The sequence below is a fragment of the Girardinichthys multiradiatus genome, unplaced genomic scaffold, assembly GCF_021462225.1.
Source record: "Girardinichthys multiradiatus isolate DD_20200921_A unplaced genomic scaffold, DD_fGirMul_XY1 scaffold_45, whole genome shotgun sequence".
Lineage (NCBI taxonomy): Eukaryota > Metazoa > Chordata > Actinopteri > Cyprinodontiformes > Goodeidae > Girardinichthys > Girardinichthys multiradiatus.
In genome coordinates, this window is record NW_025917698.1 from 33,535 (window position 1) to 58,733 (window position 25,199).

General features: G+C 40.1%; 1 protein-coding gene across 2 annotated transcripts; it reads right to left on the reverse strand.

The window, feature by feature from the left end:
- Positions 1-528: 528 nt before the first annotated feature.
- Positions 529-23,358, reverse strand: LOC124865217 (protein NLRC3-like). 2 transcript variants are annotated; one of them, XM_047360174.1, is made up of 10 exons: positions 23,225-23,358; positions 18,194-18,316; positions 18,002-18,109; positions 16,842-16,920; positions 16,452-16,680; positions 14,528-16,331; positions 13,611-13,784; positions 3,445-3,606; positions 1,604-1,647; positions 529-1,455 (listed from the first exon to the last, which is right to left on the reverse strand). In XM_047360174.1, the coding sequence occupies exons 2-10, from the start codon at positions 18,280-18,282 to the stop codon at positions 926-928; spliced, it is 3,219 nt and encodes a 1,072-aa protein (XP_047216130.1). In that variant the 5' UTR covers positions 18,283-18,316; positions 23,225-23,358; the 3' UTR covers positions 529-925. The 2 variants fall into 2 exon arrangements, with proteins under 2 accessions (XP_047216130.1, XP_047216129.1); XM_047360173.1 differs by lacking the exon at positions 23,225-23,358 and adding an exon at positions 19,059-19,126 and having other exon boundaries at positions 530-1,455.
- Positions 23,359-25,199: the final 1,841 nt, after the last annotated feature.

Here is a 25,199-nt window from a genome sequence, read left to right on the forward strand (position 1 = left end):
TCACAGATGAGGGGGGTTGCTGGGGCAGAGCGTCGTGTTTACAGAACATCCAGGAGAAATTTTTTGATAAGAAGCCTGTGAAGGCCGTATCAGGGCGCCTCAATTAGACAAACAATAAATGTTTTGGTTCAGGCTGGCTGTGATTTTCCACCTGCCTTTAAAGTCTTAAAGGTATTGCTCAATTTCAAATCCAAATAGCCAAATTTCTGGTACTTCCGTAGATCTTGAGCTTACAACTTTCTCCAAGATTAAATCATATCACCTTTGAGTCCGGGAAACGCAGCCACCCTGCGATTCTGGATCGCGTCCAGCTTGCGATTCTGCTCTCTTAACATATCAGTCTGAGTGCTGAGAGCTCTGAAGATCCCTTCAAACATCCCAGGCAGCTTTGGAGTGCTTTGAACAGCTGCCGATGTTTTACAAATCTTTCAATAAGCCAGGTAACCGCCAACTCCAAAAAGCAGAAATCCTGTTATCAGAAATCCAATTATGTACAAATCTTCCACGTCCTCGACTGACATTGTTGTCAGGCACACAATCTTCCACTGCCAGGAATCCATTGCGTATCCGGAGAAGAACGGCCAGTCTGGATGAGGGTCCCCTTTACCCTGTCTTCCCGTCGAGAAAATTTGATCGATTGCGTTGAGAGACCAGCTGACCAAATCCATAATGAACATTAGGAGGAAATGCGAACAGAGGCTGTAAGAAAAACATAGCCAAAAAGCTGAAGCAGGGCAGAAAATGGGGGAGGATCAAGGATCAAGGAGAGAGTGGAAAAGCGTCTGACCCCACCGAGAGCAGAAAGAAAAGTAAAGAACCAGACTGAATGTGAAAATGTTTCTGAGTGAAAGAGACAGACATGTAGAGACTGAACTATCTGTTCAACAGTGAGAGTGTTTCTCTGACAGGAGGAGACTCTTTAGACTCAACACAGAAACACTGAGGAACCAGAACCGATCCAGAATCCAGGATAAAGAGGTTCAGAAAATGTGGTGTTGAAGGTGTGGAGGTGGATCAGTGAGTCAGAGGAGATTCTGTAGAAGGACAGAATGCCAGCAGGACAGTCCACATACACTGCTACTCTGTTAGAGACGGAGGAGGAGGAGGAGGAAATGTTGATACCTGTTTTCTTCTTATTATGTGAGACAGAGCAACCATCATCAGAGAAGATCAGATGCCAGGACTGATCATTACATCCAAACAAACAGTCATCTCTGTATCCTTTCCTCCTGATTCTTCTGTAACTCACTGATATATCAATTCTTCCTCTCCACATGACCTCCCAGTAACAGCGACCAGTCAGACCATCACTACACAGCAGCTGAGGAACATCAAATCTGTCTGGATGATCAGGATATGAATGAACCTCCTCCACACATGTCACCTTCCTGTTGTCTTCAGACAGTTTCAGGTATCTATTCATTGTGTTTGTGTCGATTGTGAGCTGACAGGAATCTGATGGAGAGAACAAACACAATCCAGCTGCAGTTATTGATCATTTATTGACACTTTGATGATGACTCCTGAATGAGTGATGGACAGTTTGAAGATGGTTGAATGTGAGCTGCTTTGTTGTCATAAATCCAATGAAAAACACACTTACACTTCCTCAGACCTGGTTTCAACCATCGGACTCCATCAGGCTTCCTGAAAGGAGGAGGAGGGTCAGACCATCAGTCTCTTTCAGCAGCAAACATGGACATTGTAATAGATCAGATCAGATTCCACTCTGACATGCTGCTGGAAGAACTGGATCTGGGTCATTTGGACTCTGTGACCTGCTGCATACGTTGTCTGGTCCATTGTGAGAGGAACCAGACTGATAAAGCAGAATCAACCAAGACAACATGACGCAGCCTGTACTGTCTGTCAGTTGCTAACAATGAACTATGCTGTATAAAGCTGCTCATGACTGAGGAACCTTGGCTCATGTCTGGGTCAGCCAAGCTGCAGTCAGCCGGGCCTCTGGACCCAATTCTCTTCATTTCCTACTTTTTACATTAAAGAGTCCAAATCAACCAAGCTGGCTTTTCCTGTCTCATTACTGAAGGTTCTGCCACAGCAGACATTACATGGCTCGGTTCTTCTTCACTCAGAATACAACTGTCCAACATTTGGACTCATCCATTTGAGTGGAGCATCTCTAAAGTTCTGTCCTGTAGTTGTCATGTTTCAGCCCAGTTTGAACTCATTCTTTTCATTTCATCTTTTTGAATCAGGCAGGAGGAGGACACCATCCAGTCTGGTTCTTCATCTCCAGTTTGAAGAACACTCACATCATCAAGGTTTATTTAGTCCAACATCCACACTGAGACTGAAGCTGATTGATGCTATGAGAGACAATCAAGCAGGTTCTTCAGCATCTATCAGCTCTGCTTCCTGGACAAGATGAGCTGCAGAAGCTTCATCTGCTCAAAGATCTTCATCAAAGAGTCCTGACCTGTCTGAGACTTGAACTATTAAAGTCCTCTGCTATGATAGGAGCAGCATCCAGGTGACTGTTCTGATCTTCACTGAGCTCATCATGTAGTGCAGTCAAAGCTAGATCTTTATCTGCCTGAGGTGGAATATAGACAGCTGTGTTAGTTACTGACGGAAAGGTTCTGATCCAGAAGGATGGTCAGAGCAGGTCAACTGATGGACAGATGCTCCAGATGTGCTAAATCAGAATGGGAAAGTCCTGATGTTCTCACCATCAAACCATCTGTTCTTAGATATGAGACACACTCCTCCACCTGGTGATGTTCCTGTCTTTGTTTTTCTGTCCACCCAGTGCAGGGTAAAACAATTGGATCGTATCATGGTGAGGTCCAGAACCACTGGGGTTCTCCATGTCTCAGATAAGCAGACAAGTTTAAAATCTCTGATGTTCTGCTGTAACTTTACTCTGGACACAAATGATCCAGTTTGATGTCCTGAAACTGGAGAACCAGCAACCATCATCCACTGGGAACTGGATGAAGGTGTGTTTGTTCACTGGGTCTGGTTCTGACTCCAGCAGGTTCTCCTGTCTTTGCTTTGTCACTATTTGTGTCCTCCTGCTTTATTCTTTGAAGTGAGGTGTATCTCTGGAGGCCATCTTGAGTCTACAGACTCTCCAGGAATTGGTGAGTAGATGGTTCTATAAGGTCCAAAAGAGTCAATGTTCTGTAAGTAGTCAGAACTAAAGTGTTTGGTTAGAAAAGTGAACTTAAAGAGACGTTCCATAAAACCAGAGTTGGGTCAGAGGGACCAGGACAGCGTTTGATCTTGGTCCCACATGATTCTAAATAAGACAATGAAACAGATGATGAACTAACTGCTGTCTGTTCCAGCTGAGAAACTAATGACTCAGAAGAATTTACCAGAAAATCATCAACTTAGCATTTAAACCATTTTAATTTATGAAACAGAGAATACTGTTCCTCATTAAAACCCAGAAGAACCAGTTTGATGAATCTTCACCTGAATATTTCCAGTGTACAGTCTGAACCAGACGGCAACTTCTCCCCTGAATCTTGTAGGTTGTTGTTCTGCAGGTCAACTTCTCTCAGACAGCAGGACTGGGAGCTAAGAACTGATGACAGAACTTCACAAGTTCTCCCTGAGAGGTTACAGGATCTAAGTCTGAGAGACAAAATTAAACAAGTCAGAAGAAGAACAAACAGATGTTATTTGGACATAAAAACTTTGTCTCAATCCATGAACAGTCAGGATAATCACAGTTTGTTCAGATAAAAATAGAAACCCTATATTGGGTCGGTATTTATGTTCCACTGTTACAACCCCTGCAGGACCCTAGTGGTTGGGTTGGGCCTTTATTTTTCATATACAGCACTGATTACATCTGAATACCTGGTAAGGTCCTTAGTTTTAAACCCTGACTGCCAACTAATTAGTCTCCGGGGTGGTCGTCTTGGCTGGAGTTGACCAGAAGGTTTTGGAGAGTGAGCATGTGACACAAAGCATGGATAGCAGATCTTGCATTGGGACGGCTGGTATAAAAATGATTTTTGACTGGACTGCTATGGCGTCTCAGGTTGAGGATAAGGGAGATGATGAGATGGATTTTGGAGATTGTACTTTAGTGCGTGGTAGTAGAGTGTCGGAAAAAAAAGAGAAGTTAAAAGGCAGATACTGTGAGAGTAGTAAAAAGGGGATTAGAAGAAAATAGTTCGGATGAAAACTTTGCGGTTTGTAAGAGGGTTGTTAGGGAGGAGCCCAAAATGATCATAAAGTTTAGGAAGGAGGATGAAGGTATTTAACTTCGTCCCTTAGCTCTGTCAAGAAAATTCCAAAAGATACTTGCTAAGATTCTTAGAGATGGAAAGCTATTAATTACAGTTGGGAGTGAAGAGCAGAAAAATAAAGTAATGAGCACCCAGACTATTTGTAAAAAAAATGGTGAATGAGATAAAGATTTTGGGAGAGGCTAAAGTAGCTAGAGGAGTTATCTCAGGTAATCCGGTGGGTGAAGATCTGGAAAAGATCAGATGCAAGATCTATGCAAGCGAAGTAAGCAAAATTAAAAGATTGATGAGAACAGTTGATGGCAAAAGAGTGGAAAGTCTTACGGTGATGTTGGAGTTTCAAGCACTTGTTCTTCCTGAACGGATCAAAGTAGGATGTACAGTGCCTTGCGAAAGTACTCGGCCCCCTTGAACTGGTCAACCTCTGGCCACATTTCAGGCAAGAGGTTCAAACATAAAGATACAAAAAGAATCAACGACAAGTGGGACACAATCATGAAGTGGAATGCAATTTATTGGATGTGTCAAACTTGTTAACAAAATTAAAAACTGAAAAGTGGGGCGTGCAATATTATTCAGCCCCTTTACTTTCAGTGCAGGAAACTCACTCCAGACGTTCAGTGAGGATCTCTGAAAGATCCAATGTTGTCCCAAATGACTGATGATAATAAATAAAATCCACCTGTGTTTAATCAAGTCTCTGTATAAATGCACCTGCTCTGTGATAGTCTCAGGGTTCTGTTCAAAGCGCAGAGAGCCTCATGAAGACCAAGGAACACACCAGGCAGGTCCGAGATACTATTTTGGAGAAGTTTAAAGCCGGATTTGGATACAAAAACATTTCCCAAGCTTTAAACATCCCAAGGAGCACTGTGCAAGCAATCATATTGAAATGGACCACTGCAAATCTACCAAGTCCCTTTTAAACATTCATCTCAAACAAGGAGAAGACTGATCAGAGATGCAGCCAAGAGGCCCATGATCACTCTGGATGAACTGCAGAGATCTACAGCTGAGATGGGAGAGTCTGTCCATAGGACAACAATCAGCCGTACACTGCACAAATCTGGCCTTTATGGAAGAGTGGCAAGAAGAAAGCCATTTCTCAAAGATATCCATCAAAAGTCTCATTTAAAGTTTGCCACAAGCCACCTGGGAGGCACGCCAAACATGTGGAAGAAGGTGCTCTGGTCAGATGAAACCAAAATCGAACTGTTTGGCCACAATGCAAAAAGATATGTTTGGCGTAAAAGCCTGAACACACCATCCCCACTGTCAAACATGGTGGTGGCAGCATCATGGTTTGGGCCTCAAGGATGTCAAGGACGTAGAAGATGTGTGCATATTTGGATTTTTGATAACAGGATTTCTGCTTATCGAGTGATTCGCAAAACTTGGGCGGCTGTTCAAAGCATTCCAAAGCTGTCTGTGATGTTGGATGGAGTCTGTAGAGCGATCAACACTTAAAATGTTAAGAGAGCAGAATCGCAAGCCAGACGCGATTCTTGAACAGAATCGCAGCCTGGCAGCGGTTGGACTAGAGGTTAAAGGATATAATCTTGGAGAAGTTGTACGCTCGAGACCTGCAGAAAGTACCAGAAATGTGGCTATTTGGATTTGCAATTGAGACATACCAGTAAAACTCTTAAGGTGGTAGGAAATTCACATCTGCCTGAACCACAACATTTATTGTTTGTCTAAATCTGGCGCCCCAATGTGGCCTTGGCAACTTCTGCGAACTGGCTATCGACAAACTATTTCCTGGATGTAATATAAACATGACCCTCTTCCCCAGCACTCCCCTACCAGCTGTGTGCTGATAGGACAATGCGGCCGATTGATAAAACTTCCACCTCTCTTCTCAAGAACAATGGCACTTCTATCAGTGTTGATAGTCTAATTCTTGCAAACACACTCAGACTTATACACTTGCACCCTCAAGATTTCACCGTACCCTTGCTAAATCTTTACTTATGTGTGTGTTGCTTACCCCTGCTGAGGTTTTTTCTGCTACTTCAGACTGTATTCTGCTAAGAATAGAGTCTGAAATATGACTTTTTTTCCCTCCTAGCTTACTTTACCTAAATGTGTGATTTCATTACTTCTCATAGATTTCTCAGAAGGATTACCAGAGAAAGCCAAATATTATTATTATTTAAAAAGTTTGGACAAAAACTGTCTTATACCAGCGACCCAGCTTCTCTACCTAGACTTCAGTGAGTGGCCATGACTGTTACTATTTGAATGATTGGACCACAGCTGCCTCATACCAGCTACCTCAAGGATTAATATTATAATTTTTCTTCTAGCACAGGATGAATTCCTTACCACAGAGGACTTAATGAGCTAATTACCTCTATTAGAAAGATTTGATTATAACCAGCTCTGAACCAGTAAACTCCCAAGGATTATTAATGTCATTTGATTTGTTTTTCTGTGTTTGATTTTCTGTATCATTGTAATGTTTTTCCTCATGTACAGCACTTTGAGTGCCTTGTTGCTGAAAAGCTTGACTTGACTTGACTTAGGAGGACAGGAAGAGAGAACAAATTGATCGTCTTAAGATAGAATGCTAGAATGCTACAAGCCTGTGGGGGCAGTGCTATGATCTGGGGTTGCACAGTAGGCACTAGGCATGATGGGTGCATCACTTCACCTGCCTGTCTTCTTACCCTGATGCGCCCATCACTCTGGAACAGGGTAAATCTGAACTCATCAGACCATATGACCTTCTTCCATTGCTCCAGAATTCAATCTTTATGCTCCCTAGCAAATGGAAGCGTTTTATATCAGTTAGCCTCACTGATCAGTGGTTTTCTTAAGGCTACACAGCTGTTCAGTCCCAATCCCTTGAGTCCCCTTTGCGTAGTGCGTGTGGAAATGCCATTGCTTTCACTATTAAACATAGCTCGGAGTTCTACTGTTGTTTTTCTTGAAATTGATTACACCAAACGTTTAAGTTATCGCCGATCATGATCATTCAGGATTTTTTCCTGCCACATTTCTTCCTCGAACATAATGGGTCCCTACTATCCTTCCAGTTTTTAAGAATACATTGGGAAGTTCTTAACCCAATTTTGGTAGTTTCTGCAATCTCCTTAGATGTTTTCTCTGCTTGATGCATGCCAATTATTTGACCCTTCTGAAACATACTGACAACTTTACCACAACAACGTGATGTGACTTTCAACATGGTTGTTTAACAAATGAGAAGCAAGTCATTGCACCATTTGGGGTTAAATAACTTGTTGCCAGCTGAAACATAATCATCCATGCAGTAATTATCCAATGGGAGGCTCCTACCTATTTGCTTGGTTAGATCCAGGTGGTGACTTTTATTTTGGCCAGGCAGTGTATAATGAGGTATTTAGCTGGAACTGATTGGGGAGCTGATAGAAATTAATTGAAAGCCATTTATACTGGATTAATTAGGTCAGTCTTGGGTTATGGGTGCATAGTTTATAATTCAGCAGCAGATACAAATCTACAAAAGTTAAATTATATTCAATATCAGGCTTTACGAATATGTACAGGTGCTTTTAAAACATCGTCAATAGCAGGATTACAAGTTCAAATGGGAGAAATGCCTCTGAAATTTAGAAGGGACCCGTTATCTTTGAATTATTAGTCAAATGAAGGACAAAGGACAAATAAATGACCATCCAACCTTAAAAGTGCTTACAACAGGTTGGGAAAAGGAAAATATAAAAAGCTTTGAATGGATAATCAATTCTAAAGCTAATGAAATTCAATTACATAAATTAGATATAGGTCAGACAGTTCAATTACCTACAATACCACCTTGGATATTTCCTGATGCTAAAGTAGATTTTTCATTATTAAAAAAGAACAATTATAAATTTTTATTATGAATAAATATACTGTTCAGGAATAAATAAACCTGTATTATAATTATGTAAATAGATATACTGATGCATCAACAATACAGCAAATAGTATAGGAAAAGCTTTTATTGTACCACAATTTAATTTTAAAGTTGGAAAAAGGGTAAGTGATGGAGTATTGGTTTATACAGGAAAAATGCTTGCTTTAATTTTAGCAGTTCAGTGGGTGGAAGATGTTAGACCATTAAAATCAATCATTTGCTCAGACTCTAGTTCATCATCGGACAGTTTGCAACATAGCCAGTCAGATAGTAGACCAGATATATGAATTGAAATACAACAAACACGTTATAGAATCAATATGATGGGCCTTACAGTTCATTTTAAATGGGTTCCAGCACATCACGGGGTTAAGGGGAATGAAATGGCAGATAGTATGGCGAAGGAGAGCACCAATCAGCTATTGGTTGACATTAATGTTAGGTTTAGTGTAAAAGAAACAAAGGGTATAATAAAGCAAAAAATGGAAGAGAGGTGGCAAAAGTCATGGGAGGAAGAAAGGAAAGGACATTGGTTTTATAAAATACAAAGGAAAATTGGAGAAATGAAAAGAACAGAAAGAAACAGGAGAGAAGAAACAATTATATCACATCTTAGAATTGGACATACTGGACTGGATAGAGCTTTATTTATAATAGAACAACATTTTTAAATCAGAGTGTGAGAATGGATTGCCAGGAGGCACTTCCAGATGATTGGAAAACTACAGCTAATGCTATCAGGGAGACAGGTAGGCTAGGTCTTTCTATGTCTTTTGGAAGGAACATTGATTAGAATACTTGGTGGCCCCCAAGCTGGCCCCCAAGGGCAAAGTCATGCTGGTGCCTTGGATACCCACACCCTCCACCCTCACAAATGTAATACCACACAACAGTAGGGTCTTGGGGTGTGGGATGATGGGCTTATGTGGTCAGGGGGCCTGCAGTAGACCGCTGGCTCCCGCCCCATGGACTGTGCCATGTTGATTGGAGTGTATCTTTATAATGAATTCAAAATTAAAGACCTTAAAAATTAGTACTTTTACATTATTTCCCCTAAATCAATGTGTTTCCAATGATTAATCTCACTTCAGAATGACAAGAGAACACTTCCAGATTCCACTCATCAATTCAATTCAATTCAATTCAATTCAGTTTTATTTATATAGCGCCAATTCACAACAAATGTTGTCTCAAGGCACTTCACAAACGTCAGGTACATACATTCCAATTAGTCCTAACCATTGAACAGTGCAGTCAGTTAGTTATTTATTCAAATTGGATAAAAGGTTTTTCTGTCTAAGGAAACCCAGCAGATTGCACCCAGTCAGTGACTTGCAGCATTCCCTCCTCCCGGATGAGCATGTAGAGACAGTGGACAGTCACTGGTGTTGACTTTGCAGCAATCCCTGATACTGAGCATGCATGTAGCGACAGTGGAGAGGAAAAACTCCCTTTTAACAGGAAGAAACCTCCAGCAGAACCAGGCTCAGTGTGAGCGGCCATCTGCCACGACCGACTGGGGGTTTGAGAGAACAGAGACACAAGAAGAACACAGAAGCACTGATCCAGGAGTACTTTCTATGGGAAGGAAAAGTAAATGTTAATGGATGTAGCTCCTTTAATTGTTTCACCTAGAAAGAAAGAACAGATAAACTCTGAGCCAGTTTTCAAGGTTAGAGCCTGAAAGAGAGCACATATAATTAGTTACAATAAAAGCTCAGTCAATCGCCATGTCTAGGAGAGAGAAAGGGTTAAATACTAAAAGACACGGCCATGTGGATCATCGGTAGAGGGTAAGCATTAAGTTGTTGCCAGCAGAAGCTCGGACGATGCCCCTCTCCAGAAAGGTGTCACAGGTAGACACAGAGTCAGGCCAGGTGTAGCTTGTAGGAACAGAAAACAGAGAGAACAAAGTTAAAAGCTGAAATAACAGCAACTAATGCAAAATTGGAGAGTAGTGTGAGAATGTAGCGAAGAGGGTGAAAGTGGTCATTATGTCCTCCAGCAGCCTAAGCCTAAAGCAGCATAACTACACAGAAAGTTTCAGTTCAGATTATTTAGTTAAACGGCGCTTATTTTCAACAATGTCGTCTCAAGGCACCCCACAAAGGGTCCCACTAATGATCATTGTTATACTAAAAACCACAAGGATTGGGATACCTCTCTCTGTCAGACTGATTATAACCATTGTAAAAGAGAAGGGGTCATACAGGTAGCAGAAATGGAGGGTGTGTTTGGACCTCAATCATAACTGAGCCGATTTAGGCTAAACCTGACTCCCCCTTACTCCGTCCAACAGGGAGGGAGGAAGGCTCCCTCCCTGATAACCTAAGCCACTCTAACTATAAGCTTTATTAAAAAGGAAAGTTTTAAGCCTAGCCTTAAAAGTAGACAGGGTGTGCGCCTCATGGACCAAAATCAGGAGCTGGTTCCACAGGAGAGGAGCCTGATAACTAAAGGATCTGCCTCCCATTCTTCTTCAAGAGACTGTAGTCACACCAGTAAACCTGCAGTCTGAGAACGAAGTGCACTGTTACGAACATATGGAACAATCAGATCTCTGATGTATGATGGATCTAGATCATTGCAGCAAATAATGCATATGTGCTCCTCACATATGTGAGGAGGAGAATTTTAAATTCTATTCTGGATTTAACAGGGAGCCAATGAAGGGAAGCTAAAATAGGAGAAATATGATCTCTCTTATTAATTTTCATCTGAACTCTTGCTGCAGCATTTTTAATCAGCTGAAGGCTTTTAACTGCATTTTGTGGACATCCTGATAGTAAAGAATTACAATAGTCCAGCCTTGAAGTAACAAATGCATGGACTAGTTTTTCAGCGTCACTCCTGGACAGGATATTTCTAATTTTGGCAATGTTCCGGAGGTGAAAGAAGGAAATCCTAGAAACCTGCTTAATATGGGATTTATATGACATGTCCTGGTCAAAAATAACACCAAGGTTTTTTACTTTGTTACCGGAGGTCAATTTAATGCCATCCAGGTTAAGTGATTGACTAAGCAGTTTCTTTTTTAAAGACTCCAGTCCAAAGACGACAACTTCTGTCTTGTCTGAATTTAGAAGCAAAACATTTAAAGTCATCGAAGTTTTTATATCTTCAGGACATGCTTGTAGTCTATCTAACTGGTTGGGTTCATCAGGATTTATGGAAAAGTAAAGCTGAGTATCATCAGCGTAACAGTGAAAATGTATCCCATGATGCCTGATAATTTGACCTATTGGAAGCATATATATAGTAAAGAGAATTGGCCCAAGTACTGAACCCTGTGGTACTCCACAATTAACCCTGGAGTTTAAAGATGATTTATCATTTACACAAACAAACTGGAATGTGTCAGACAGATAAGATTTAAACCAGCCTAGCGCTGTTCCTCTGATCCGTACAGCATATTCCAGCCTTTTTAAGAGAATTTTATGGTCGACTCTATCAAATGCAGCACTGAGATCTAACATAACCAGTACAGACACAAGTTAATTATCTGAGGCCATAAGAATATCATTAGTGACTTTCAGCAGAGATGTTTCAGTGCTATGATGAGCTCTGAAGCCTGACTGAAACTCTTCAAACAGGTCATTGCTGTGTAAATGCTCACACATTTGATTAGCAACTATTTTCTCAAGAATTTTAGATAAGAATGGAAGATTGGATATAGGTCTGTGATTTATTAAGTCATCTCGATCAAGCGAAGGTTTCTTAAGTAAAGGTTTAATTACAGCTTAAAAGCTTGTGGTAGATTAATCATATCTAAAATGGGGCTGGTAATCAGAGGGAACACTTCCTTAAATAATTTGGTTGGGATTGGGTCTAACATACAAGTTGAAGGTTTAGATGGAGCTAATATTTCTGATAACTACTTTTCTTATTAAGTTTTTTAATGGTCTGATGTATTCTAATCTTCATTAGCTGTAAGAAGAAAATTCTCATGATTAACAGAACTAAAATGCTCCTGCCTTTTATGCTACGGTCAACAGGTTAACAAACCATCCTGTGTCTGTAGCATCTGAACTCCACTCCAACTAGGCTTGCAATGAATTTGCTAACTTCTTTAATGAGAAAGTTCAGAAGGTTAGAGGAGTAGTCTGTACATCAATATAAAGTCCAGCACCAATACTATATCCAACAAAATCAAATTTTTGACAAAATTACACAATTCTACCAAATCAACTACAAAAATATTGAAGAAATTGTATATTAACTAAGCTCCTCCTCCTGCACTCTAGACATCTTACCCACAGCTTTCTTTAAGAAAGTTTTGCCTGTCATAGCCTTATCAATGTGCCACAACTTTCTTCAGCTTAATAAAAACAAAACTGAGGTTTATGTTGGACCAAAGGAAGAGCTAACAAGAGTCAGCTCACAGCTTCAGTTATTATAGCTAGAAACCACAAATCAGGCCAGAAATCTTGATGTAGTGATGGACTCAGAGCTGAACCGTCAGAGGTACATAAAGACAATTTCTAAATCAGCCTTTTATCATCTGAAGAACATTTCCAGGATTAAAGGACTAATGTCCCAGCAGATTCTTGAAAAACAAACCCATGCATTTATCTTTAGTCGAATTGATTACTGCAACAGTGTTGTCACAGTTTTGCCTAAAAAGTCAATCAGAGAGTGCCAATAGATCTGGAACGCTGCTGCCAGTGTCCTGACTAAAAGTAAGAAAATAGAGCACATCACCCCAGTTCTAAAGTCCTTCCACTGGCTGCCTTTATCTCTGAGAATGGACTTTAAAATGCTTCTGTTAGTTTATAAGTCACTAAATAGCTTAGCAGCAAAATACTTAAAAGATGTGTTGTTGCTGTATCAACCTTTCAGACCACTCAGGTCTTCTGGTTCAAGTCTACTCTGCGTCCCCAGAACCAAAAGCAAACGTCGAGAAGCAACATTCAGTTCTTATGCTCCACTAATCTCCTAGAAAACAGCAAAAATGCTCAATCTTTGAGTTATTTTAAATCAAGTCAAAACCCAATTGTTTAGAGTTGATTTAGATTCTTCTATTTAATAAAACATAATTAATTTCAGCCTTTTTTTACTTTCTTTTATGATGCCACTGCAATGTACTTTTTTATATTTTTGTCACTGAACAAAATTTTTATTCATCTTGTAAACCACTTTGACTTGTCTTGTTGCTGAAATGTGCTATACAAATAAATAAACTTGCTTTGCCTTACCTTACCTAATTGCTGTTGAAACCGATAAAGTTCTGGTTTGGTCCACCTCCATTTCTCCCCTGTAGCTACATAAGAAACCTTAATGCCCCCCAACAGCAGAGTTTATTCACAGCTGGGAGTCTTCTCTGTTTTGTTTTGGTGTCACTTGTTTAAAGTTGCCCTACAGAATGTTGCATTGAGCACTTAGTTCCACACATAAACATAGTGAATGTATTCAGGTACAAAACAAGACTGTATTCATAAGATACACATGTACCAAACTGATGTTCAGACTAATAAAGATGTAAAAATTGACCAGACCTGAGAGTTTCCAGTTTGCAGTTTGGACTTTTCAGTCCAGAAGACAGCAGCTCCACTCCAGAATCCTGTAGCTTGTTGTTACTCAGGTCCATCTCTTTCAGATTAGAGGACTGAGAGCTGAGAACTGAGGCCAGAACTTCACAGCTTCTCTCTGAGAGGTTACAGTTCTTCAATCTGAAGAGACAGAGATCAAAATGAATAAGAATAATTGTGATGGAATAAAACTAAATAAAAACATCTTATAGTATTAAACAAGACAGATGAAACTGCTTCATGAAATAAGAACTCAGAAACTCTAAAGCAATGCAATGCATGTCAGAACCCTGAAACAGAACAAAATGTGATTTAGACAAATTTCTGTGTACTGTGACCCACTTAAACTTTGAAAGATGTTTTAATCTGTACAGATTGAGCTGCAAACACAACCTGTTGTTGTTTTAGTGAAAATATCCTGCAGCTGTTTGCAAATAGTGGAAAACTAAATGATGTTTCCACATAACACTATTCCAGATTGGACCACATGTTCTGATGCATATTTACTCCTCCTTCAAACACTGTGGGACGAGCAGTAAAATAAAAATCATGATGGAAATAGAAGGAAAGTTATTACTAAAGGGACGAACATTAAGAGAACTGAACAGCAACCAGAAATCTGAATATTAATTATCAGAACCAAGCAGCAATATTTATTATAATAGGTGTCAGTGGGTCTTGAAGAATAAAAATGTTAAATGTTTTCTAAAACAACTTGATAAGTTTTATTTTTATTCAACACATTTTGAGAGAACTGACATTCAAACATTAATATTTATACTTTCTAATAAATCCTTAGTTGTTGAGCAGAACATCCAGGATAATAGTAACTCTTTCCTGGTTTTAGCTCCTGGTGTCAAAACCCAAATTCTGTCAGAACTTACAGAACTTTGTTTGAAGCTTTGACCACTGGCAGCAGCCTGAGAAGAGCCTCCTCTGAAGCAGAGTATTTCTCCAGGTCAAACACATCCAGATCTTCTCCTGATGACAGTAAGATGAAGACCAGAGCTGACCACTGAGCAGGAGACAGTTTATCTGTGGAGAGACTTCCTGAACTCAGAGACTGCTGGATCTTCTGGACCAGAGAACGATCATTCAGTTCATTCAGACAGTGGAACAGGTTGATGCTTTTCTCTGCAGACAGGTTCTCATTGATCTTCTCCTTGATGTACTGAACTGTTCCCTCGTTGCTACGTGATCTCCTTCCTATTTTTGTAAGCAGACCTTGCAGGAGAGTCTGATTGGTCTCCACTGAAAGACCCAGGAGGAAGCGGAGGAACAAGTCCAGGTGTCCATTTGGACTCTGTAAGGCCTTGTCCACAGCACTCTGATGGAGATTTGTTAGATTTGGTATCTTAAATAATTTAAACCAACCAAAAAAGGCTAATAAAGGATATTTCTTGTCCATCTGATTGACTCCATCCTTGATGAAGGTCAGATGGACATGAAGAGCAGCCAGAAACTCCTGAACACTCAGATGGACGAAGCAGAATACCTTGTCCTGGTACAGCCCTCTCTCCTCTCTAAAGATCTGTGTGAACACTCCTGAGTAAACTGAGGCTGCTCTGATATCGATGCCACACTCTGCCAGGTCTGATTCATAGAAGATCAGGTTTCCTTTCTGCAGCTGATCAAAAGCCAGTTTTCCCAGAGACTCAATCATCTTCCTGCTCTCTGGACTCCAGTGTGGATCTGTCTCAGATCCTCCATCATACTTGACCTTCTTCACTTTGGTCTGAACCACCAGGAAGTGGATGAACATCTCAGTCAGGGTGTTGGGCAGCTCTCCTCCCTCTCTGGTCTCCAACACATCCTCCAGAACCGTAGCAGTGATCCAGCAGAAGACTGGGATGTGGCACATGATGTGGAGGCTTCTTGATGTCTTCATGTGGGAGATGATGCTGCTGGCCTGCTCCTCATCTCTGAATCTCTTCCTGAAGTACTCCTCCTTCTGTGGGTCAGTGAACCCTCTGACCTCTGTCACCATGCCAACACACTCAGGAGGGATCTGATTGGCTGCTGCAGGTCGTGTGGTGATCCAGAGGAGAGCAGAGGGAAGCAGTTTCCCTCTGATGAGGTTTGTCAGCAGAACATCCACTAAGGTGGACTCTGTAACATCAGTCAGGATCTCCTTGTTGTGGAAGTCCAGAGGAAGTCGACTCTCATCCAGACCATCAAAGATGAACAGAACCTGGAAGTGTTCAAAGCTGCAGATTTCTTTGGTTTCAGTAAAGAAGTGATGAACAAGGTCCACCAAGCTGAACTTTTTCTCTTTCAGCACATTCAGCTCTCTGAAGGTGAATGGAAATATGAACTGGATGTTCTGGTGGGCTTTGTCTTCAGCCCAGTCCAGAGTGAACTTCTGGCTTAAGACTGTTTTCCCAATGCCAGCCACTCCCTTTGTCATCACTGTTCTGATTGGTTGATCTCTTCCAGGTGGGACTTTAAAGATGTCTTCTTGTCTGATGGTTGTTTCTGGTCTGTGTGGTTTCCTGGATGCTGTTTCAATCTGTCTGACCTCATGTTCATCATTGACCTCTCCAGTCCCTCCCTCTGTGATGTAGAGCTCTGTGTAGATCTGGTTCAGAAGGGTTGGACTTCCTGCTTTAGCGATCCCCTCAAACACACACTGGAACCTCTTCTTCAGACCAGATTTAAGGTTATGTTGACAAATTGATGCAACATGTTCTGAAGTGGGAAAGAATTTAAACAAATGTTAAATTTATATTCAAAAGGATTTTAAATATTAATGTTGCATCTATAACATATCACTTAACAAATATTTTTATGCTGCAGAAATCCTCTTACTGCTCTGCAGACGTTCAGCCAGGTCCTCCTGCTTCATCTTCTTCAGGAAGTTCAGTGTGATCTTCACAAAAGCCTCTCTGTTGCTCCTCCTCTTCTCTTCATCCTCACCTTCCAACACCTCCTCATCCTCCCACTGACTCTCTAAGCCTTCTGGGTCATCTGGACTCAGAACCTTCTGGATCTTCTTCAGCTCGTTCTTCACAAAAGTAACAATGTTGTCCTCCAGCAGCTGGAACAGAACAATATATGAAGGACACATCAGACTGAGATCATGGAGCCAAACATCAGGTCCATGTTGGACCGACTGACAGTCCTCTGGTCTAAAAAGTGCAGCATGGAGATGACTGTAAACAGAACCGATGGAGAAGTAGTTGTTGTACATGTACAGACCATAAATATGGAGTCCAGCTGTGTTTGATGCTGCTGGGCAGACGGACCACTGGGAACCTCTGAGTTCTGCTGGTCCACTCTGTGAAGGAACCAGGAAGCATTAGCTCACATTCTGTAGAACAACAAACAGACAAAGACGAAGGTCCATGTGGTGTCCTGCTCCAAAAGCTACGTGTCTTTTCTCATTCAGGGACAGCTGTCCCCAGAGGGGAAGTTCCTACCTGAGTTGTTATACTTATTTTTATTGATACTTTTTTATTTTTTGGAAAAATGTAATTGTTATGACTTCAAGATCTTTTATTTGTTTATACATTCGGATTATATGGCATTAAAGTTCCATTATTTTCAATACTACCTGAACTTAGAATAACTTTATTGCAGGAGTTTGCATGCAGGAGCGTGGCCTTCAAAACATTTCTTCCAAAGGAACTGACACTCCTCAAAGTATTATCTCACCCAAGATTTCTTTGACTATGGAAAAATGAATATTGTGTCCACCTGAAGGCAGAGAGTTGAAGATAAATAGAGACACCTTTTCTGTATTAGGTTAGTTCAACTGTGGGTGTTATGGGTGAGACATGAGTACATGCTGTGCTGAACAATGAAAATGTGGAATCAAAACATTTCAAACTGATGATCTTTTATTGTTGATGACATTTAGTGGCTACTGAAGGAGACTGTGGAGCAGTTTGCTGATAATAAGACTGATGATCATTTTGAATGAACACAAATGTACTTTAGAAGCTGTTGATTTCACTGATGTTTGCAGATAACAGTGAGAGATCATGTTTTCCATCAGATTTAGTTTGGATTATTTAGTTGACATCTAATCCTTGAATCAGCATCATGACTTGCCTACATGTGCAGTCACCTTAAGCTCTGCAGAAGCACCAACTCTGATGAACTAATGTGACACAAGGTGATACAGAATGATTCAACTGGATGGAAGAACAACTGATTTTAGCTCCAATATCATCTAACAAGATCATTTCATATCATCACAATAATACAATGGTTTGATTATTTCCATGATTTAGCATCCATCACACACTGCTTCACATGTGAACACAGACATGTGTGAGAAAGAGTTGTTTTCTCATTAATATGTTGGAATGAAGATAGTTTCAACTAATTAGTTTGAACATTTAGAAACAGCTCACCTGTTTGCAGCTGAACGTTGAGCTGATTTAAAATCATTAAGTTCTTCCTTTGACCTGTTGCTCTTTAAGGACACACAGCTGGGTCCAGGTTCTGGTTCTGATCGTTTCCTGTGAATAAAGATGGTTTGGTGATGTGAGAGCTGAGCTCTGACATGGAGAAGAGTCCTGGACAGTTAGAGATGGTGATCTGACCTCTGAACTTTGCTCTGGTCCTCATGTTCTCCACACAGAGTGGTTTTAGAGGGAGGGACTCTGTCCTCTCTGTCCTCACACTGATCCATGCTGCTCAGTTCACATCAGCTCACACACATGGAGCTGCAGCCAAGAACACACATGATGAAGATACATTTTCATTCACTGACACACACCTGTAGCTACAAATGAACAGTCTAGGTAGTTGTTGTTCCTCTATTCCAGAAACAAAGATTGTGACACTAAACCATATTTAACATTAATAATAGAAAGAACAGATTGTTGGACGTTTGTTAGAGATGAAAAGATTGTTTCAATGAATGAAATTACTGCAGTTTGACTGTAAAGTGAAGGAGCTGCAGACTGAAACACTGCATGATGTGAAGATATTGATCAGTCAAACTTCTTCTGCTGCAGCTCCACAAAATGAAGCAGAACAAACTCTGAACATCTGGACCTGCTGGATTTCTCAGTCATCAAACTATACAGATGGATTATATGTTCCATTAAAGCTTCACTCCATTTAATAACATGAAACATTTTAACAACGTTGATGTCATCTTATTTTGAAAGGATTGACAGGAAGCAGCTATTCTGTGACTTTAAAGGTGAAAATGAAAGTTTGATTTAATGACCTGAAAACGAAGCTGTTAGTTTAGTGAAAAACAAACATCAGCTGCTCATCATGTTGACTGTTTCAGACAATAATCTAATAATCCTGTAGATGTTCCTTCATTTACAGTAAAACTAAAACTTGGTTCTGAAATAAGAGGAGAACATGTTCTCCAAACACCAGAGAGCAGAAACACACTGTTAAATTATTAAAGTTCACATCAACTTTAACTATGAAACAAAGTAAACTTACGGTTTCTTTAAGCAAGACAGAGAACAGAAGAAGAGTTGAACAAAACAGACTCTGAAGCAGCAGAGCAGAAGGAATTTAATAACTTCCCCTTTATGTGGAAAATACAGATTCACAGTTTAAATATGTTTAAACAGTAGAAATAAATGTTTAAAACCCTTCTCCATAAAATCCTAATATGGTTTAATCAGAAATTAGATTTAAATAAAACAAAAATCTATCTGGTCTATTTCATTCTGACATGTAGACCAGTTTACACACCTTCACCATAAAAGGGTAAAAACGTAAATCCCAAAATTTACTTTAAGAATAATAAATAACAAATTTTCTGCACATAAATAAAATTAGTTTATGGTCTGCTTCTGTAATTAACTGGGGTAAAACTGAGATCCTAGTTTCCCTTCTTAGTAAAATATATATTCCATCTGTCCATCCTTGAAGGTCCTGAAGGTCAGAGTCATCCTGGACTCCACTGTGTTCTTTGATTAAGGCTCTAAATTCATAATTTTTTCTGCCTCTCCATCCATCCTCAGACTCTGAGGAGGAGACTTTCATTCATGCTTTGTTGTATCACATCTTCTGCTTTAACTGATTCGCCTCAGAAGTCAGAACTCAGATTTGGGAATGAGGTCAAACCTGATGATCAGGTTCTAGTTGCAGTTGGGAAAACTAAACAATTTAGTAGTTGGTACAATATTAGTATAAATCCAGTAATAAAGCATATCTTTCTATCTCAATCATTCAAACACTAAAGGAACATGTTCATAGTCAAAGATGGTCCAGTACTGTCTGCACCACTGGTTCAATATGATACAAACCATCAGAAGCACAAATAAACAGTTTGTTCCTGCAGCTTTCAACACACTGAATGTTTTATATGGAACTGGAGATCAGGGTTGGTAGCGACCTCTGACCTTCAGAGTCCAACTTCATGAACTGCTTTATTATATTTTTATAACTTAAATTTAACTTCCGAATAAAAATGAAAAAGCACATATATAATGTACCTTAGAAAGCCCTATAATTGCTTGAGTATGTTCTAACCCTGACCCGATAACACCTCATTCCAGAACCTCTGATCTGCTGGCTCTGTTCTGCTCTCTGTTCTTCCATCATGGATATGACTCATTGTTTTAGATGATGTGGTTGATGAACTGGACTGAACCCAGTTCTCTGTGAGACCATCTGGACTGGCAGACTAGCTGTGGTTTAATCCAGGCTGAGACACTTCCTGTTCTTACATCACTTCCTCCTGAACACCATCAGACCTGCTGATGCAGCATCTGATCGGTTCAGACTTTGTGACGGTGTGACAGCCTCACAGTCAGATACTGTTCTGCTCTTTCAGTCATTTTAATGGTTTCCAGCTGGAACTGGGTTTTACTGAGCCTGGGTCAGACTGATGCTGACAGAACAATGTTTGCTCAGTAGTTGGGTCGACCTCAGTTTGCTTTTTAAAACTAACAAAGTGTGAGGGAACGACTCCAGAGAGACAGAGCAGAAATGTCTAATCCTGATTTATTGGAGCCATATTTTTACAGGATTTATATTGTTATCTCTGACTGGAACCCAAAGAAAAACAAGATGTTCCCTCAACATGAAACTGAGACCATCTTCATTGAAGAAGTGGGAAATATTCTGGTTTATCATGTGCTTCTGCTCTGGTTTTAAAAACTGCTGAAGAAGGAGACCAACTCAAACTCTGGGAACCACCATCAGGGACTTAATGCATCGTCAGCATGACCCTGCTGTGAGCAACACGGGTCCAAATACAGAATAACAGAGGAACCGTGAAGAGAAGGTTCCACTAATTCAGCTGAAGAAATCTTTAACTTGAAACATTGGTGCTTTCTGAAGCTGGATTCAGACTCTGAAGAACAGAGTCTTTATAAAGCTGACTGTGTCTCTGGTGTTTGTTAAAGTTCTGCTGTATTCTGTTGGACCATCAGTGTTTTATAATATAGATCATAGAGAACATGACCCAAACTCCCAGATCCTCTTTCATGGTTTCATGTTAAAGTTTAAGATTGGATAACAGGAACTGAAAGAAGAACAAACATCCCAGACTCACAAATGTGATGGAAGTACAGTGTTGTGAAAAAGTATTTGCCCCCTTCCTGATGATGCCACCTAAACCTAATAACTGGTTGGGTCCTTACCAGCTACAACTACAAACAACCGTTTGCAATAATTTGCAATGAGTCTTTTTTCCGCGCTGCAGAGGATTGTTGGCCCACTCATCTTTGCAGAATTGTTGGAATTCAGCCACATTGGAGGGTATCCAAGTATGAATGACCTTTTGAGGGTCATGCCACAGCCTCTCAATAGGATTCAGGAAAGGACTTTGACTAGGCCATTGCAAAGTCTTCATTTTGTTTTCCTTCAGTCATTCAGATGTGGACTTGCTGGTGTGTTTTGAATCATGGTCCTCCTGCAGAACCCAAGTTAATTTCAGCTTAATGTCACCAACAGATTGCAGGACGTTGTCCTTCAGGATGTTTTGGTAGACATCAGAATTCATGGTTCCATTTATCACAGCCAGTCTTCCAGGCTTCCTGAAGCAGCAAAACAGCCCCAGATAATCACACTACCACCACCATACTTTACTGTTGGTATGATGTTCTTTTTCTGAAATGAGGTGTTACTTTTACGCCACATCTAGTCAGACACACACCTTCCACAAAGTTAAGTTTAGTTCACAAAGTTTTCCCAGATGTCTTGAGGATCATCAAGATGTTTTAAGGAAAAATTGAAACAAGCTTCAATGTTCTTTTTGCTCAGCAGTGGTCTTTGTCTTAGAACTCTCTTCCTTATAGTGGAGGCATGAACTCTGACCTTAACTGAGGGAAGAGAGGCCTGCAGTTCTTTGGACGTTGTTGTGTGGTCTTTTGTGACCTCTTGGATGAGTCGTCGCTTCGCTCTTGGGGTAATTCTGGATTGGCTGAAGGTTCACCACTGTTCCATGTTTCTCCATTTGTCGATAATGACTCTCACTGTGGTTCGCTGGAGTCCCAAAGCTTTAAAAATAACTTTATGATCCGATTCAGACTGATAGATCTCTCTTACTTTCTAAGTTTTTCCTGAATGTCTTTGGATCTCGACATGATGTCTAGCTATTCAGGATCGTTTGGTCTACTTCTATTTCTCAGGCAGGTCATATTTAAGTCATTTCTTAATTGAGAACAGGTGTGGCAGTAATCAGATCTGGGTGTGGCTAGAGAAAGTGAATTCAGCTGTGATAAATTTCAGTTATGTTTTAACGGTGGTGGGAGGGCCTTGTAGGTTTGGACTTTATTTCTTCCTTAATAATATAAACCTTCTTTTTAAACCTGCATTTTGTGTTTACTTGCCTTGTCTTCAACTAATATTTAAATTTTGTTGGATGATCTAAAACACATTTTACACCACTGTAAATGTAGTTCACCTCATTTAGTTTTTATCTTCCTCCTAAAAGATCGGAACCAGTTTGTCTTGTTTGATCTTCACCTTTCTAAGACAGTAACAGACATATCTCTGACAGACTGTCTATGACCAGATATCTGTGATCTTTAAGGTGTAGAACCTCCTGAGAACAAACAGATTTCTGGCAGAAAACTTCTTCCATCTCCATCTAAGAGGTGATGCTGCAGAGGAAGTCCTGAACTCTGTGTGCCTCCAGATCTTCTGAAAGTTGTGATCTTTCTGTCAGAAATCAGGATCACTGACGTGTTTTAAAACTGCCTCCAACAATGTAGAAATGATGCTCCTGCAGCTCTTGGATCTCTCTGTTCTCCATCCTCAGCTGATGTTCTACCTTCTGCTGCCTTGCCAGGAATTAAGTTGTGTTGGATGAAAAACTCTAAGCCTGATTTTTGATCTCCACTGAATTACTGGTTGGTGTGAAATAAATCTGTGACAGAGCTTGAAGCAGAACATGGAGTTTCAGTGCAGAGCTATAGATCTTATAAGATGATCATGGACCTATCAGGCTGACAAGAAGAACGACCAGCTTCTCTATAACTCAGATATTCCTGTTTAACCTGCTGAATGATGTTATTCAGAAATTAAGATCCATGAAGGTCTGGATCTCATCTCACCCAAACTAATTTAGGAACCAAACTTCTGATGCTGTTTACAAGCTGATCCAACGTTTTATTCTCAGCAGAATCAGACAGAGATCAGAAACCAACCTTTGAAGCAGTGCAGAGATTATGGATCACTCCAGAACCAGAACCCAGAGTTTGTGTCCTCCAGACAGCAAATAAGTCCTCCAGTTTGTCCAATCAGAGACAGCAGACTGTCCTCTGTCTGATCCAGGACAGAATGACAGAATGTGGACAAAAACAACAGGTGTGTCATATTTAGGCTCCTCCCACTAGGATGGCTCCGCCCTGATCAGCTCTGACATGGTTTCATTATTAATAACCCGAGAAAGATGAACCTTCCCCAGAAACTCTCTGAGCCTTCAGACTGAAGCTTCTCTGGGTTTAATGACCCTGACAGCTGAACAGAGAGCTGCACTCTGAACCCTGGTGAGATGTCTCCATCTAGTGGACAAACACAGCAACTGCATCCAGACAACAGATTTCAATAACAGTTTAGCCTGGATAAAGATAATCTGATTTATTTACGAGCTCATTTAAATACAACAAGTGTCGTCAATGGATGAAAGAAGAGAAATAAAATAGAGGAATAAATCTAAAAAAAAAATAATAAACTGTCAGAGATGGTTTAAGTTTTACTGTTTAATAAATAAATCAAACATGTACAGTAAAAAAAAAAGAAGAGAGAAGTGATTATCCACGAGTTACTAATGAAACACAGAGGACATAAAGAGAGAGAGAGGGAGGTCAAAAGACTGTTGGGTTCAACTCTCCATCTTGTCTGTCTGGAAGTCTCACTCCTCTCCCCGTATGCCCGCCCACATCATCTGGTAAAAACTAAACATGTTGAACTGATCACTTAATCCAAGAGTTTACATATGAAACAAAAACTAATTATATTGTATTAAATCAGCTTTGTATCTATGCTATTTATGAATTCTTATTTAACCAAACATATAACTATGTTTCTGATATAAATAAAAAGTAAATCAGTAAACAGTTCCAGTTGTACATTTATAGTCTTTATAACATTTAGTTTATGCTCCTGCACCTTGGTTTATCAATGCTCTGTTTCATAGAGCTCAGGTAAACCTCCTTGGTAACTCACAATGATTCTGTTAGTGAGAAGTTTTCCCTTGTCCTCATACTTAGGTTTCCTGGCTTCATTCTTTATTTTTCATAAAACACTGAACTTTTCTGTTAAATGAAATCATTATGATGAACACCTTGACCCTCACAGACAGATCTGACTTCCTTTGCATCAAGAATAAAGGTGTTTGTCTTCTAGCAGCTGTTGTCAGTGTTGTAGATGCTCTTCTGTTTCATCACTGCTTCAGTCCTTTTTTATCTACCTGCTGTCTTTTAAACTTCTAATATCGTTTAAGTTCATCTCACCTGAGTTCAGGCGTCCAGGATTTATTCATGGACTGGAAGACAATGACCTGCAGAGGTAGCAAACAGACAAGCAGGAAAAATGCAGGATCTTCATCATTCTCTGCTGAAAGAAAAACAAAGAAACATTTGTTTGTTGGGAAGCAGGTCAGAGTTGGTGGAAGATGGATGGAGATAAATCAGGACAATCCTGGAAGAAAACCTCTTTAAAGCTGCAGAAGACTGGAGACTGGGATGGAGGTTCACCTTCCAGCAGAACAACAACCCTAAACATAGAGCCAGAACTACCAGGGGATGGTTTACATCAATGCATGTTTATGTGTTAGAACGGCCTAGTCAAAGTCCACACTTTGACAATAAACTTTAGGGAAGCTGAATGTGAATTCATGCCACACTTTATATCATCATCATCATCAACTTTATTTATAAATTGCTTTAACAGCAGCCACAGCTGAAACAAAGTGCTGAGCATCAAATAAAATAACAAAGGTAAGCAAACAACAATTTAAATAACTTAAAAACTCAATACAGTCAGTCAGTCATTTTCTACCGCTTATTCCATAGTGGGTCGCAGGGGAGAAAAACTCAATACAAACATAGTAAAAACCAAACAATAAAACAAATAAAATTAATACCTATAAAATCTGAGTGAAAAGTCCCAGTTGTGTTG

Coding starts and splice junctions, on each gene's coding strand:
- LOC124865217 (XM_047360174.1), bottom strand. CDS start 18,282: ATGGATCAGTGTGAGGACAGAGAGGACAGAGTCCCTCCCTCTAAAACC. Junction 3,607..13,610: donor TGCAAACTGGAAACTCTCAG/GTCTGGTCAATT, acceptor TTTGTCTCTCAG/ACTTAGATCCTGTAACCTCT. Junction 1,648..3,444: donor TGTACACTGGAAATATTCAG/GTGAAGATTCAT, acceptor TCCTCCTTTCAG/GAAGCCTGATGGAGTCCGAT.